This window comes from Pithys albifrons, chromosome 1, assembly GCF_047495875.1.
Source record: "Pithys albifrons albifrons isolate INPA30051 chromosome 1, PitAlb_v1, whole genome shotgun sequence".
NCBI classification, from domain to species: domain Eukaryota; kingdom Metazoa; phylum Chordata; class Aves; order Passeriformes; family Thamnophilidae; genus Pithys; species Pithys albifrons.
In genome coordinates, this window is record NC_092458.1 from 87,713,433 (window position 1) to 87,729,623 (window position 16,191).

The following is a 16,191-nucleotide window of genomic DNA, read 5'->3' on the forward strand; positions in this document are numbered from 1 at the left end:
CGAGGCAGGAGAACATGGCTCTGCTATTTTCTGAGTCCCTCAGATGTGCCTGTGAGGGGGGATGTTTTGTGATGGTCTGCAAATGGCATGGGTATGAGCAGTGGGCCGCACTGAGCCCCAGGCAGGTAAAAGCTCTGTATGTAGTGACCCCTGTCCATTCTAGGATCAGGCTTAGTCTGGGACTGAACCTTGCTTCTATGTTACCATGGAGGTCACTACAAACCTGCTGGGCTGCTTGGTGTCACATGGGAGTCAAGTAATGGACACCGCACAAACAGCAGGATTTCATCCTTTTCCTGGTTTTAACTTTTATTTCCGCAAATAAATACACATGAACACAACTGATGACTCTGACCAGAGTCCAAGATGTCCTGTGGGTGGTTGCCCTTGTGCTGGGGCTTTCCCTCTGCTTGGAAGTGGTGAACAGATGTGGGCAGATGCCACTTGCTTGGCAAGTCATCTCAAACTTGTGCATGCTATTTCCTCCTGTGAAATGGAAAGAGATGTGTTTTTGCTGTCACTGAGTGCTGTTGTCTTCTGCTGCCTGTAGGCAGGAAAGACTGAGGAACCAGGTAATTTCTTTACAGAACATTTTTTGGGGTAACATTCAGTTGTCTTGAAGCAAACTGAGGGGAAGAGGCTCTTTACTGGTACCATAGGCTGAGCATAGGCTGAGATGTGATAATTGTGCTGCTGAAGGATTAGGGTTAGGGTTTTTATCAACTATAGCTTGTAGTTCTTAAACTTGTATATACAGGATGAGGGAGCAGTGGCCTGCAAGCTGTAAAATTTGTTACTTCCTTATTGAAACAGTACACGGTGCAAGATGTTCCGCAGCTTCAAAACTATGAAGAATGCCATTGCTGTTCTCCCAGCAGAGATTCTCCAGTATAACAGCAGTAAAGTGAAGTTCCTGTCTGTGCAAATGAAGAGTGTAGGCTGGAATGGGATATGATAACTAACTTGTCACAAATACTAAAGGAGGGGATGGTCATTGACTTGTTGATGTTGTGCAAGAGATGGAATGGGGGCAGCTGTTCTTTTCAAGATAGTGTTCCAAATCCTGTTTCATTATATACAAAGCTGAATAGAGAGGGGTGTAGCTGAGGTAGCCTGGGATAAGGTTAATCTGTTGCCGCTGTTATCATCTCTGACAACAGGTCTGTGAAACGTCAGCACTTCAAAGCAACTTCATGAAATATGTGTGCAGGATGAGTACAGTATCCCAGTCTTACAAATATCACCGGATTTTGGGACAGCCATTAGCACTGCCATGGAAAGAAAACAGACTGATTTCCCTGTGCAAACTTCACCATCATCTTGCTGATCATTACTATAGGTTTTTCTTCCCTTCTGCAGAACTCTGTGCAATCTAGGAGAAAAAAAAAAGAAATGCTTTGAAGTAAAAAAACAGCTAGTCCAGAAATATGAAGTCCAGTGAATGATTTCCACACAACATTAACATCATTAGTTTCACACCTAGAGTTTTCCTGAGATTGATCCTCCTAGACTTTTTTGCTTGGTGTATTTTTTGCTAATTAGAATCAAGAGCTCTGCAAGGGTGTAGTGGTGCCTTGGGGATCTTACCATCTCTTCCCAAGGAATTTAGGGAGATCTGTATCCTGGTGAGTGGACAGGTTAATAAAATACCCTGGTTTAGCACTGGTGCTGTGTGGTTGTTGAACACGTCGTGTGATGTGTGGCCTCAGTAAGGTGAGCTGGCTCTTCCAGTTACTTATCTGTCCTGCTGTGTGGGTAAGAGGCATTGTAGCAACTGTGGTGGAATATGATCAGCATTGAATGAATCAGCAGGGTCTTGTGCCAAAGAAGGAGTTTGAGCTCATTAGCTTGAATTGTCATTAGGTCCACAAATGGGGCTGTGAGGAACTCCTTGTCTAGAGGGGTTGGTGAATTTTGCAGAAATCCAGTTTTAGCAGGTCCCCATTCCCTTTATTCCTGAGAACTGGGAGTATTTTTCTCTTGGTTCAGAAAGATCTTGTCTCAGGGCAACAGTTTCTCCTCAAATGCTTTTCATCCAGTCTTGCATCACTGCTCCTGAGGCTTGAGAAATTCTGCAACTTATTTATCAGTAACATGCTCTGACATTTATCTATATATAGTTGAGTTTAGTGTCCCTACAGCCCCAGTTTTTGTCTCAGGGACTTTGTACCAAGAACAGGCCTTGAAGTCAAATGTGAAGTCCCTGTTTCCAGTCTGTTGCACCTGGGTAGGACAGTGATAAGTCTGTGCTACACAGACACCATTGCTGTGTCTGTGTGAACACTCTTTTTTTTGAGGAAATTCCCCAGTGCTGATTGCAGCCAAAATGCCCATTGCCTGTGTGCAGCACATGGTCTCATTTCACCTATTCCCATGTACCTACTCCAAGAGATTACAAATTGTCTGATCTATTGCTGCCTCTCTGGTCCTTTCTCTTGAGCAATACTCCTCACGTTTGCAGTAGAGAGGGATGGCAGGAGTATTGAAGGGGAGTAACTTGTTCTGTGGTCTGGAAGTGTTAGTTCTCCCTTACCAGGTAGGGCTGTGTACCAGCTGCTGGCCTTCCCTCTGTATGGTCATGACTGTGACTGTGGCACATGTCTGTGTCTGTAACAGCAGAATGGATCCTTCTGACTCTATATTCTGCACGTTGCCTGTTTCAGCAGTGTCCCTGGGCATTAGGACAGCAATTGTGCACACACTATTCCTGTAGAGAGAAAGGCTGTACTTTGTCTTCCAGGAAATTGGCACTAGGATTTCAATTGAAATATAAATGTTACTGTTGTTATTATAATTGTCCGAGTGGAGCTCTAGATGTGATGGGAAGGAAACAGAAATACCTTATTTGCAGTATGTCCCTGAAGCAGGGATTTAATGTTTTCTCCTTGTGGTGCTGGTGTTTACCTTGGCAGCTTTCTGGTCAGGCAGAGGGAAGTCAAGTCACTGAAGACACGATGCAATCTGCTCCTCTTTCACATTGGTAAGGATATTGAGGTAATAAAATTCCAAGTTGAACGCGACCTGCAGTAGGGAAACTACTGGATGCTTTTTTCTGATCTTTAAATGCGTTGGGAAATACGGGGTGTGACTTTATTCCATTTCCTAAGTGCACAGACTGATCATCTGCACATGGGTGGAGAGAGCAAGAGGTTCCAGTTGCAGCCCAAAACAATTCTCTTGAGATGTAGTTGGCTGATGTTTGCTTTTGTTATTGACATGAAGACTATAGACTTTTAAGATTCTTGAAGTGCTTTTTACATTTATTATTAATCTTATCAGTGCTTTGCATTTCTTCCCACCCCCTCTTTTCGTGGTTAGTCAGCTTCTCCACTTCAGTACTGGTAGGCTCCATGTGTTGCAGGTGACACTTTCTGACACTGTGGGATGATGACCCAGGAGCCAGGCAATGGTTAAAGCTGCCAATCTATGGCTTACAGCGGGTACCCTCTTACGTTATCTTTGTGGATGGAGATAGGCATGGTTGATGTCATGAAAGGATGAGCTGGTTGAAGGAGGAGGTCCTGTGGAGCCAGGATGATCCTCTTCTGGCTCTCACAAACAGAACAGACCGGAAGAAAATCATAAGACCAGAACCTTGAAGGATTCCGTGGCTAAAAATTAAGGGTCATTTGAACAGGAGATGCAGCACCTACGCATATATTAATAAGATTAATGAAGGACATGCTACTACCCAGATGATTATGTTACTCAACTCTCCACTTAGATCATGCCATAAATAAGAAGGAGGAGAGGATTGGGCTGTATATAAGGAGGGTAGAAATTTCACCAAAGTACGAGGAAGACCCAAAAAGGCCTCAGAGACGGAGTCAACGAGCTACTCTCCTCTCCTTTATTCCAAGCAGAAACACCTTCTTGGTAAGCCTTTGTGTCTGATTGTTACTATTGCCTGGCTAGACAAAACCTTATAGTTACTGCTTTGTTGCAGCAGGTGCATTTATCAATGGCAATTCCAAATGTGAATTTCTGTGTCTTCTGTAAATTGCACTATTTGTGCATCTGTGACCACAGACATTCTCCTAGAACACAACCAGACTTAAAGTGTAAGACAAACTATTTGTGAGTCTGTGCTCCTGGAAATTGCTATTGAACTCAGCCAGAGTTACAGTGATGAATTGATTCTAATCCTAAAGTAAGTGTAGCTATACCCAGCCCCTGTGGCTCCCAAAGTCCAGCTGGAATGCAAGGAGGTTTATTTTCAACCAGATTTCTTACTGTTAATTTGACACACACATATATATATACAGATATGGATGTATAAATAGATATAGATATGCGAGATGCCTGGTGACTCAGCTCAGACTGTACTAAACTTCCCTCTTCAGAACCATCTGACATGTCAGAGACATCACTTGACACTCCAATTCCTGGGGGCTGGTCTGACACCAAGCCTGCTACTCCAGAAGTCCAGCGTATCACCAACAAGGTAAGTTGTGCACTGTCTATAGATGAAGTCTCCGTGTGCAATGACCTGAGCACTGAAGGTTGTGAAGAGGCTGGGAGACCAGATGGTGGTGCTGAAGCAGAGTTTAAACTGAAGAAGGTTGTGCAGAAAATGGGATTCCCCTTGACTGCCAGTGTTTTCTCTATTTCCTACTTGTCCATAGCCAGGCATAGTCGTGGCTGCCTTCAGTGAATGTTCAAGTGTAGTTCAAAGCCCAGCTGTGCTATGCCAGCACTGAGGTGGCTTGTTTGAAAGGAGAGGTGGCATATTGGAAGGGAGAAGGCTGTACCTGAAGGAAATAATTCCTTCCTGAAGGACATGGGTAAGACAAACCACATGCCATTACGCCCTAAGAAGTGATTTATACAGGACAAGACGTTCAATAAATGGTGTGTTCTCTGATGGCATGAAGTATTTTCTAGAGACAGCTGTGATGCAGGGGCAAATAGTGAGCCTGTGGGGCAAGGTGAGCTTGGCACAAGGCAGGCAGGGTGAGCCCAGTTACCAAGTGGTTGGTCACAGGCAGTGAGTGGTCCTGTATTTTCTGTTTGATTGCAGAAGAGGAATGATTTTCAGTTTAGTGTTCTTTCATTATCAGTAAATCTGGAGAATGAAAACAGATTATCCTTTGCTCTTTATTTTCTGCAAAGTGAAACTTCTACCTTATCCTGAGGGCAGGAGAGAGAACTCTTGTTGGTCTCTCCCCACTACAGAATCTTTGAATATTTCTCTAAGGAAAATACTCCCTGTGTTTGGGCAATCTTTCTGTGCTTCCAGACAGTCCGTAGATGTCTGAACTGGGCATATTTTAGAGGAAAAACATGAAAGGACTGGAGTGCAGCACTGAGGCTGTGAAACAGAGCAGGGATCCGAAGCCTCCCAGGCTGACTGGTGTCGATGCAGGTGTTCCAGTGAGGGGAGCTGTCTTGTTCCTCTGTGTAACAGTGTGGTTGACATGGGGTGTACCGTGGAAGGGGGCATGGCTGGGTACCTCTGTCCTTTGACCCAGAATTAAAAGGGAAACAGCAGATAGCAGTTTGCTGTCTCTAGTGACAGTTGAGCTGGACAGCTTTGGGTTGGGGGAAATCAATTAGGAAGTCTAATTCTTCCTGCATTTGAAAGAATGCTGGAGGCAGGTTGGAGGTCTTGGTGTCAGTTGATTTAGAGTGGAGATTCTGGATTTATTCCATGAAGAGTATATGTTTTAAAAGATGGGATTTGAAGGGGTAAATATGAAAGAATTGCTGGAGTCTGAACCTGCCACCAATTTTTCTCTTTCTTTCTACAGGTGAAGTTACAATTGGAAGTGAGGGTAAATCGGAGGTATGACATCTTTAGAGCCATATGCTACAGGACTCAAGTGGTTGCTGGGGTAAACTACTTGATTAAGGTTTGTATATATGACAGGAGGGAGTGCTTTGTAGTTAAACAAAGCAGGGTGACTTTGAGAAAATCATCTGATGTAATAGAGTTGGGGAGTATCTGCAGATACTTAAAAAATTCCTCTGTTTAACACTGCTGTGGTAGAAGAATAGAAAAATCTCCAAAATGTGCACTGGGCTTCTTCAGGTGTGACTGGTAAGTTTGTTAGGATCATCCCACTCAAAAACTTATTAACTCAAATGTTTTAAACAAGTTGTAGCTCTGCTCTGTTTCCCTTGAAAGCAAAGTAACTCTCCTGTCATGCCTGTGCCCACCCTTTGTGTTTATTATGGTGCATTTGAAGTCAGTCTGAGGATCAGATGGAGAGTTAGAGTCCATTATGTGAAGCAGTGCAAGCATTGTGTTGCCTGCTGACTAGTTTTGCGAGCAAGCAGGTATGTTGATGTTGTGGTTCTGCATGACATGCTGCAGAGGTACAGCCTGCCTGCTGGTTCTTTTTGTATTTCCGAACCCCCCTCTCTGCTGTGGAGGGAAGAATGGGTAACACTTAGTTTGGAGCCCTCTGATGGCACCATCCATCCTTTACTAGAAACTCTTTTACTCATGGCTATGAGCAGCTTTCTGTGAAGTAGCACAGGAGAAATTGCTGGGTGAATTTTACATCTGAACATGTGCTTGTTTAAATGTAAACTGGCAGGACAAACAAACTCAACACAAAAGAGATTATAAATCAGAGTTACAATTGAATAACAACATCACAATAAATGCAATGGCACAAAGGGAAATTGGTTTTAACCCACAAAACCCAGAAGTGTAACCCAGCACCCTGGGGTACAAACAGAAAGGGGTCTGTTAGTCCATGTGCTGAGACCCATGTGGTTCCCCCAAGTCCAAAGCCAAAGGAAGTGAAAAAAAATCTGTTGGTGCAGATGACGGTTGCAGTCTGGTGAAGAGTGGTGGTCACAGTCTGGTTGAAAGTGGTGGTGTCCTCCTGTCGAGGTTCTGATCCTCCTCCGGATCTGACAAGTGGTTCCCCAAGGTCTTCGAACCCCCAGATTATGTACCCTCAGGTCCCAGTGGAAGCATCCAGTACCTCCCCCAGGGCAGGGAGTTACAAAATGGGTGATCTGACTCTGTAAGTCATGGGGTATTTTGGAATCATTGCTAGCCCATTAGCAGACATGACACCTCAGGCTGGGTGTGGAGGTGCTAACGACTTGCTGGAAGGGAGTTATCCCAGCTCTTATCTCACAGGATTCTTTTACACCCAGCTCACAGCCTGAGGAGTCAGATGTGCCCTGGGCAGCTGCTGCAAATGGTCCATTATTAACAGTTCTTGGGAAATGAATAGAGAGTGTAGAATACGTAGTTTTTGGTCACCCCCACATAGTGATAAACTGGTCCCACCTGCTGAAGTAGGACAGAAGGCCATCAAGCACTGCTGAGGGGCAGGCTGGCCTTCTGGAGCAGAGCAGACATGGCATGGGACTGCTGTCTCTCAAACCCCATGGGTCTGGCAACATGTGCCTGGTAGGACACACTCCCCTGACAAGGGTCCGAATTGTTTTATTAAAGAAATTGTCAAGTTCTGTTTGGGGGACAGCAACTCTGCAGAGAGACAGGGTGAGCATTTGCTCCATGCTTCTCATATGTAGATGATGGCAGGAGGGACATACACCGCCAAACCTTCTTCTTTCCCTGGTACTTCCAGAAAGTAGCCCTTATCAGTTATATGTGCTTTGTAGGCACCAGGGGACTGTACTGACAGACTATCTTTTCTGTGTCTGTTCTGAGTCTTACCTACATGAATGATGTTTATTCTTCTCCTGTGAGATGTGCTTTCACTTGGTGAACAAAGCACTGAATAATGAGGAGTAATAGTTCATGAGAGGACTACAGGACAGCCAGAAGTCATGCCCAGTTGCATCCCAGAAAGCAGGCCATTTGTCTCTGCTTTCCCAATCTGCAGATGAGACTTTCCGGCTGTCACTGATCTTGGGACCACGTGCTGGCTTTGGATGGATCTTTCAGTACTTTCTAGGTGCAGACACTGTCTCTGCATCTTGTCCCACCTCTGAGTCATTAAGACTCATTGTGTCTTGTCTTCCACCCTGAGAGTGCCAGAAGGTTGTGAGCTGATGTGCTGGCACTTTGGTGACCCAAATAGAATGTCATCAAAACCTTTCTGCTGTTTTGCCTTCTGGTGCTTCCACCCTCAAGCAGTTCTGCTCATTTTCTCTTCACCTGAGACTGAAGGCTTTTGATGGAGTTTTCTCCAAGTGCAGACAGTTTCTGCCAGCAGATACTATCCAGACATGGGTGAAGAGCTGTGGAAGTTAAAAATGGAGATATACCTCAAATTAAGCTCCTGGGCAAAATATACTCCAAAAGAGTATTCTTTTGTTTGAACCTGCTTTGAACCCATGCTCCTCTTTCCCACTCTTTTGGTTTCCAGGTCCAAGTTGCTGATACCGAATATGTCCACTTAAGGGTGTATGAGGCTCTTCCTCCAGAGGACGAATGTCCTGCCCTTGTCAGATTTCAGACTGGCAAGACCAGAGATGATCCTCTCATCATTTTTTAGACACAACGAGGAATGGTGCCTCAATTCTGCAAGTCCCATGGAGGTTCTGACTGTGATAGTAAATGCATGAAAATAAAATAAGGTTTGAAAGCACTTTGTTCATCTGTTGTGTGTCATGTCTCAGGCTGCTGCCTGGCAAAAGCTTGAGGAGGCTCCAAAATACTGTTCAAGGCTGTTTCTGCCACCCGGGGTAAGACAGAGCGCACCTATTTCAGCTCCTCTTTCCAAAACACTGTCAGGTATCTTGGGCTTTTGTGCTTTTTCATTTTTTTTTCAGTGAATGAAATGTGAGCCATTGGCCACTCCTCTGAGAGAATCTGTGAGGGAAAATTTCTAGCATGGGGGAACTGAGAAACGAAACTGTCCCTTTAAGTGCTGCTTCACTGAAGGGGAGTGGAGGGGGTGGCAGGGCAGGGAGCAGGACTGAGCATCTTGAAGAAATGGGAGACCAGCCTCCTGCCACCGTTGATCAATATAAGTCTAAATTTAACAGGAGCAGGTCTTGAAAACTAAACGGAGGTCCTGGAATGACAGGCTGGACATGGTGAGAAGCATGAACCAGACTGAGGAAGAAAGGGTTTCTTTCCCCTGGCATCAGCCCTCTCCTGGGGCTTTGGCAGGTAGAGCTCTGCTGGGTTTCTGAGGAGACGGGATGCAGATCAAGCTCTTCACTGGGGTGGTTCCCTACCCATCAGCTGAATCTGCTGACGGAAATCCCCCCAGAGAGCTGCTACACTCTGTTGTTGCTTCACTAACAAGTGGTTCAGGAAACACCAGAGTGCTGCATGCTTTCTAGTGGGATTTTGAACCATGGTGGGTGGGATGGGGCAGCCATCCATGTGGGCATCTTCTGGTAGGACATGCCAGTGGAGATTCTCAGGCTTCAGCTTCCAAGAGAAGGATGTTGCCCAACTTGTCTTCATCAGTGGTGTCTTGTGTGACACAATGACAGGTGCCTGACCAAAGCTTGTCGTTTCCTGGATTTAGCAGGATGAGAATATATATCCCCTTCTCCATGCAAGGGAAAATGGTTTGGTTGCAAATCACCTTCCCAAAAGGTTTTTTTTTTACTGAACTTCCCTTGTGCCCAGCATGTGCTTCACTGCCATTGGCTGCAGCAGTGGCTCTCAGGCAGCGTGTGAGGCTGGAGAATTAGAGCTCCAGGTAGGAGTGCAGTGAGAGTGGATGGGGCTTCCCCTGCATGTATATTAACAGTGTGTCTTTGTTGTGAAATCAGAGAATCATCAAGGTTGGAAGAGATCTTTAAGATCATTAAGTCCAACCATCAAGCCTGCACTAGCACTGTAACCCCAAACCACTAAACCATATCACTCAGTGCCAGATCCAGATGCCTCTTAAACACCTCCAGGGATGGTGATTCCAACACCTCCCTGGCCAACATATTTCAATGCCTGGCTACCCTAAAAGTGCTATTTTTTTTCTAATATCTAATATGAATCTCCTCTGTCTCAGATTAAGGCCATTTCCTCTCACTGAAGGCACTGTAGAAGAGACCATCCCCCACCTCACTCCAATCCCCATTCAAGTAGTTGTGGAGAGCAGTGAAGTGGCCCCTGATCCTCCTGTCCTTGAGACTAAACAATCCCCGCTGTCTCAGCTGTTCCTCACAAGACAAGGTCTTTCATGTGCCTTGTTGCCTTTTGCTGGACATGCTCCTGCACTTCAATGTCCTTTCTAAGGTGAGGGGCCCAAAACTGAATGCAGTACTTGAGATACAGTCTCGCCAGTGGCAAGTACAGGGGATGAGCACTGCCCTAGTTCTTCTGGCAACACTTTTCTTGGTACAATTGTCTTGGTTTAAGAGATAAATTGTCTGACAAGGAAGGAAGGGACCTTCCTAGAATAGAAAGAAAAGTCTCTCTCCTTCCAAGTTATTATAACTTTGAAATTAAGAGGCTTTCAAAAAAAAAGAAAAAGTAGAGAAATGGGATTACAGCTCTTTACTAAAAGTATATAGAACAAGAAAGCAGAAGAAACAACACCACTGTAACTGAAACTTTCAAACAATGAAGCACTGCTCCTGCTTTCAGTGCAGTTATAACCACAAACAGCAGAGGGGACTGCCACACTTCAGGAGGCAAAGGCTGCAGTGAGTCACTGATGGCTGGCAGGGCGGTATCTGGCGAGTCAGACACTGCAGTGACTCACAACCAGCAGAGCACATCCACGGGCTTTCCTGCTGGATCTGCAGCTTCCTGCAAAGAGGAATCACCACACAGCACAAAGTGGCTCTCCCTGGCTCTGGGTCTCTGGGCATGGTCTTTGGCAACTGCTCTGGGTTCCCTTGGTCCAGGGGTTGCCAGCAGCAGCAGTGGAGCGATGGGAAAATCGGTAGTGTCAGCAGCGGGCAGGCAGAATGCTAGGTGGTAATGAGGGGGGTGAACTGAAGCTCCCTTACCAAGGTGCTGGCCCTGACAGATGTGGGGTGGTCTCTAATGTCCTGGCACAGGATGGGACATGTGAGGCAGATTGTCTCTGGGAGTGCTGCAGGGTTGCTGCCAAGAAAGGTAGTCAGCTGCAGGAACATGGGGGAGCAGCAGGTGCTAGCCCTCCTCAGCATCCATGTTCCCCAAGCCACAGAGAGAGTGTCAAAAATCCGGGGCTGTAATTCTGAAGTACTACTTACACACCATGAGATTTCACTCCAAAGGGGGCTTTTTCCTCCCTCTCCTGGTGCCCCCCTGCCTGGTGCATGCTCTGGCTGCAGTCTGGCACAAGCCCTTCTATGTCAAGTTGAAACTCCTTGCCCATGCTTCCCTTTCCCCAAGCAATTGTGGTGGTATTAGGAGGCCCAGCAGCCACTCTTTTATTTTAGCTAATTGTTGGGTAACTGCCCTGGCTGCGGTAGGCATGCAGCAAAAATCCCCCTCAGTTCCAGCAAGTCTCTTTGGTCTGGCCCCCCTGCCACCCTCCAATAGCTGTGTTGGCAAGGGACAAAACATTCTATGACAGATTTTAAAACTATAACAACAGCCCAAGATACTACTGGCCTTTTTGACCTGAGCACACTGCTGGCTCACATTCAGCCAGCTGTCAACCAGTACGTGCTATTTTTCAGCCACTCTGCCCCCAGCCAGTAGCTCTGCATGGGGTTGTTGTGGTCAAAGTGCAGGACCCAGCATTTGGTCTTGTTAAACCTCTTGCTGTTGGCCTCAGCCCATCTCTCCAGCCCGTCCAGGTCCGTCTGCAGAGCCTTCCTACCCTCCAGCAGACTGACACTCAGAACCAACTTGGTGTCATCCACAAATTTGCTAATGATAGACTCAATCCCTTTTTCTGGATCATCAATAAAGGTATCAAAGAGGGCTGAGCCCACCACTGCTCCATGGGGGATACCACCGGTGACCAGACGTGAACTGGATGGAACTCCATTGACCAGCATCCCATGGGCCTGGCCATCCAGGCAGCTCTTAACCCACCCAACAGTGCACGGACCCAAGCCGTGGGCTATGAGCATTTCCTGGAGTATGGTGTGGGAGATGGTGTCAAAGACTTTGCTGAAGTCCAGGTAGACTATATCCACAGCCTTAGTCACTATGGAAGTCACCTGGTCATAAAAGGAGATGAAGTTGATGAGGCAGGACCTGCCTTTCCTAAACTCAGGCTGGCTGGGTCTGATTGCTACACCCCAGTCTAACTTTATTGAGTGTGACACTTTAATTATAGACTTTAAGAGATTTTGTTTACACAAACTCTTACAAATCTTTTTGGTGTTTTAACAGTTGGAATTGATGTCTGGAGAAAGCTACACATTTTTCTCTAAGAGATTTCTTTCAATTTGCTGAGAAAATAGGTGCCTTGGCAAAAATGGTTTCACTGAAATAAACACAGAACTTCACAAAAGCATTACAACAGATTACTAGGGCTAACAAGCATTGTTATAGAGAACCTTTGTTATACTTAGCAAACACCAACTCTATGCAACCTCATGTGAGGTACTCACACTTCATAGAAAATAAGTGTTTAAGTTACTTACAAGAGGAAGAAAAGAATAAGGGAAGAGAGAATAAGAGAACAAAGGATGAAGAAAGAAAAAGAGGGGAGACAGAACATAGTTCTTAGAAGGTCACATATTGACAGGTTTAAAGAGAACAAGCCAGAAGCCCCCAATGGAGACCTCGTGTGTGCCTGCTTTTCTGCTCTGGTCATTGTGGCTGCTCCCTCTGGGCAGGACCTTTGGTTCTCTGAGTACTCACTGTCCCCTTAGCCAAAGTGAGGGGTGCTGCAGAGAGTCAGGGGCTACAGGGGGCATGGCATGGGTGGGTTACCAGGCACACCTTCCTTGACTGGAAGCCCAACCACATGGCTTCCATGGCCATGTCAGCTGCAGCACATGTGCTCTTGGCAGGGCTTGTCATGTGTCTGCAGGCCCAGGAACAGCTCTTCCCCTACTCACACATACACAGAGACACCCTTGCAGGGTGGTCTGACCCAGTAATCACAGATCTGGTGTATAACACTGATCCCTTGGTTATCTGGTATAGCCATGTGATCACACTCAGGACGAACTGCTCTGTAAGGTAATTGAGGTCGGGCTGACAGGTCTGTAGTTCCCCATATCCTCCTTCTGGCCCTTCTTGTGGATAGTGTCACATTGGCCAAGCTCCAGTCATCTGGGATCTCCCTGATTAGCCACAACTCATGATAAGTGATGGAAAGCAGCTTAGCCAGTTCATCCACCAGTTCAGTCATCACCCTGGGATGAATCCTATCCAGTACCTGGTAGCAGCTGTTGGAGCCTCGTTGTGTGCCAGGGTACAGGTTCCTTCTAAGTAGAATTAAAGAATGAAAAGCATCCAAATGTCAATATTACCTACTGTGTGCATAGCCAGGGACTATTGCTCTTGGAACAGGAACATTCACTTGGGATGTAAAGCCAATGGGACAGTTCATGAAACTTGATAGCCTGATGACCACAGGCATTTGGCCCTGCCAAGTCCCTGGACAGCTTGGCAAAATGCACTCTTGTCAGAGTGCTGGTGGGGCAACCAACAGCTGCCAGTGCCTCATCTTGGTGCCAGGGGATGCCCGTGTCATTTTCAGGACATGTGTAGGAGGAAGTTTGGAGCCCAATTGCTAAATAGCTGAGTGGGGTCTGAGAGCCCCTGCAGCTTTATGGGAGCCTGCCTGTTGTGCTTTGGATTCAGACTGCCCTCCCTGAAATAGCCCCCTTTATTTTGGACTCCTTAGGGCAGGCAGTTTGCTTGACAGGGCGTGCAGCAGTTAAAGCTAAATATACAGGATCATCAGGATCCAGTTCTGCGTGCCAAATTTTTTGCAAAGAAGGTGCCAGAGGTGAGTGAGGCAAGAGCCCTGTGACTTTTGCATGGGAGTGCTGGCAGCTCTGGCCCCTGTGGGCACGTAACTGAGTGTGACTGTGGCTTCCAGGAGCCCTTGCCCCTCTTCTTAGCTGTGATGACAATGTAAAATGTGTTTGCTCAGGAAAGGGAGGAATACAGGTTTGGCATCCAGGTTGGAATGCCAGAATGAACTTAATACAGCCATTCAGGAGCCTTCCAGTGATCTTTTCCCTCCCTTTTTAAAATAAGAAAACATCAGTATTTGGATGGTAACAAAATACCAGGATTAAGAGTCTGCCTGGTCTGAGGGAGAGAATTTAATGCTGTGCAGTTCCCCAGCATCAGACTGCAAACTTTGGATTCCCTACAGCTGGGAGAGAAGGTGAATGGAGACAGATGCCTTGGTAAGTGCCATTTCTTGGTACATGAGGGCTGGGCATCTTGAGATGGGTGCCTTTTGAAGAGGTGATTGCCTGAAATAGCTGTGAAGTTCAGCTCATGTCCTGGATGAGGGCTCACTTGCTTTTGCTCTTTTTTTTTCTGTTTCAGATATTTAATGGGTGATGCTGAAATCCCCACAGGTCTCCGAAGAGTCAATGACGTGGGGTATTTTCCATCAAGGTGGTCCATAACTGTGAGAGCCAAACTGGAAAGAGACCTTGGGTGAGCTGTATTGGGACCCTCCAGAAACAGAAGAACCCAGTCTTATTATCATAGAATCACAGATTCATAAAATCGACTGGGTTGGAAAACACCTGAGATCACCAAGTCCAACCCTTGGTCCAACTCCAGTCCATTTACCAGACCATGGCACTCAATGCCATGTCCAATCTCAGTTTAAAAACCTCCAGGGATGGGGAATCTACCACCTCTCTGGGCAGCCCATTCCAATGCCTGATTACTCACTCTGGAAAGAATTTTTTCTGATATCCAGCTTAAATTTCCCCTGGCAGAGCTTGAGCCTGAGTGCCTGGGAGAAGAGACCAACCCCCACCCGGCTAGAACTTCCCTTCAGGTAGTTCTAGACAGTGATGAGCCTCCTCTTCTCCAGGCTAAACAACCCCAGCTCCCTCAGCCTCTCCCCACAGGACTTGTGCTCCAGTCCCTTCACCAGCCTTGTTGCTCTCCTCTGGACCTGCTCCAGCCCCTCAATATCTTTCTTGAACTGGGATCAGGCTTAGTCTGGGACCGAACCTTGCTTCTATGTTACCATAGAGGTCAATACAAACCTGCTGGGCTGCATAATGTCATATGGGAGTCAAGTAATGGACACCCCACAAACAGCAGGATTTCATCCTTTTCCTGGTTTTAACTTTTATTCCTGCAAGTAAATGCTCTTGAGCACAACTGATGACTCTGACCAGAGTCCAAGATGTCCTGTGGGTGGTTGCCCTTGTGCGGGGGCTTTCCTATTGCTTGGAAGTGGTGAATAGATGTGGGCAGATGCCACTTGCCTGGCAAGTCCCTCAAACCTCTACATATTGTTTCCTCCTGTGAAATGGAAAGAGATGTGTTTTTGCTGTCCCTCAGTGCTGTTGTCTTCTGGTGCCTGTAGGCAGGAAAGACTGATGAACCAGGTAATTTCTTTACAGAACATTTTTTGGGGTAAAATTCAGTTGTCTTGAAGCAAACTGAGGGGAAGAGGCTCTTTACTGGTACCATAGGCTGATCATAGGCTGAGATGTGATAACTGCTGCTGAAGGTCAAGGATTTTGTTGATCCCTGATGATGTCTGATGTCAGAAATCTTTTGAAATGAGGGTGGGGAGCAGGAGGGAAAAGTGTTTTTTGCAGATGAACATGTTGAAAGTCAAGGCTGTTACAGTGATTTTACCTAGAGGGCTGCTTTCCTTTACAAGCTCTTAAACACATTCAGAGCATGTGTGATATCACCCAGCCACAATTGGATGTCTTGTCACTGTAAAAGCAGAAGGCTGAACTACTGATATGGCTTTCACGATCCTTCCTACAAAGGTGACTTAATTTGTGGTTGAAAGATGACTTGTAAATTCATAACCCTAGGGTTTGGATTTTGGTTGGAGGTTTTTTATATTTTTGGTTTTTGCTTTGTTTTGTTACTGTGCCAGTGTTTTTATCACCTATAGCTTGTAGTTCCTAAACTTGGATGAGGGAGGAGTGGCCTGCAAGCTGTACAATTTATTACTTCCTTATTGAAACAGTACACGGTGCAAGATGTTCCTCAGCTTCAAAACTATGAAGAATGCCATTGCTGTTCTCCCAGCAGAGTTTCTCCAGTATAAGAGCAGTGGAGTGATGGGAAATTCCCATCTGTGCAAATGGAGAGTGTAGGCTGGAATGGTACATGATATCAAACATGTCACAAATACAAAAAGGGGGTGACAGTCATTGAGTTTGTTGATGTTGTGCAAGAGATGGAATGTCCTTTTCATGATTGTGTTCCAAATCCTATTTCATTATACA

At 46.1% G+C, this 16,191-nt stretch overlaps 1 protein-coding gene across 1 annotated transcript; it reads left to right on the forward strand.

Annotated features, from left to right (window-relative positions):
• The first annotated feature begins 4,354 nt into the window (after window positions 1-4,354).
• On the forward strand, window positions 4,355-8,454 carry LOC139678045 (cystatin-A-like). Its single transcript, XM_071568587.1, has 3 exons — window positions 4,355-4,444; window positions 5,751-5,852; window positions 8,301-8,454. The coding sequence occupies exons 1-3, from the start codon at window positions 4,355-4,357 to the stop codon at window positions 8,427-8,429; spliced, it is 321 nt and encodes a 106-aa protein (XP_071424688.1). The 3' UTR covers window positions 8,430-8,454.
• Window positions 8,455-16,191: the final 7,737 nt, after the last annotated feature.

Excerpts from the sequence above, each read along its gene's own strand:
- LOC139678045 (XM_071568587.1), top strand. The coding sequence starts at position 4,355 with ATGTCAGAGACATCACTTGACACTCCAATTCCTGGGGGCTGGTCTGAC. Across the intron at positions 4,445-5,750 it reads TCCAGCGTATCACCAACAAG|GTGAAGTTACAATTGGAAGT; the intron begins GTAAGTTGTGCA and ends TTCTTTCTACAG. Across the intron at positions 5,853-8,300 it reads GGGTAAACTACTTGATTAAG|GTCCAAGTTGCTGATACCGA; the intron begins GTTTGTATATAT and ends TTTGGTTTCCAG.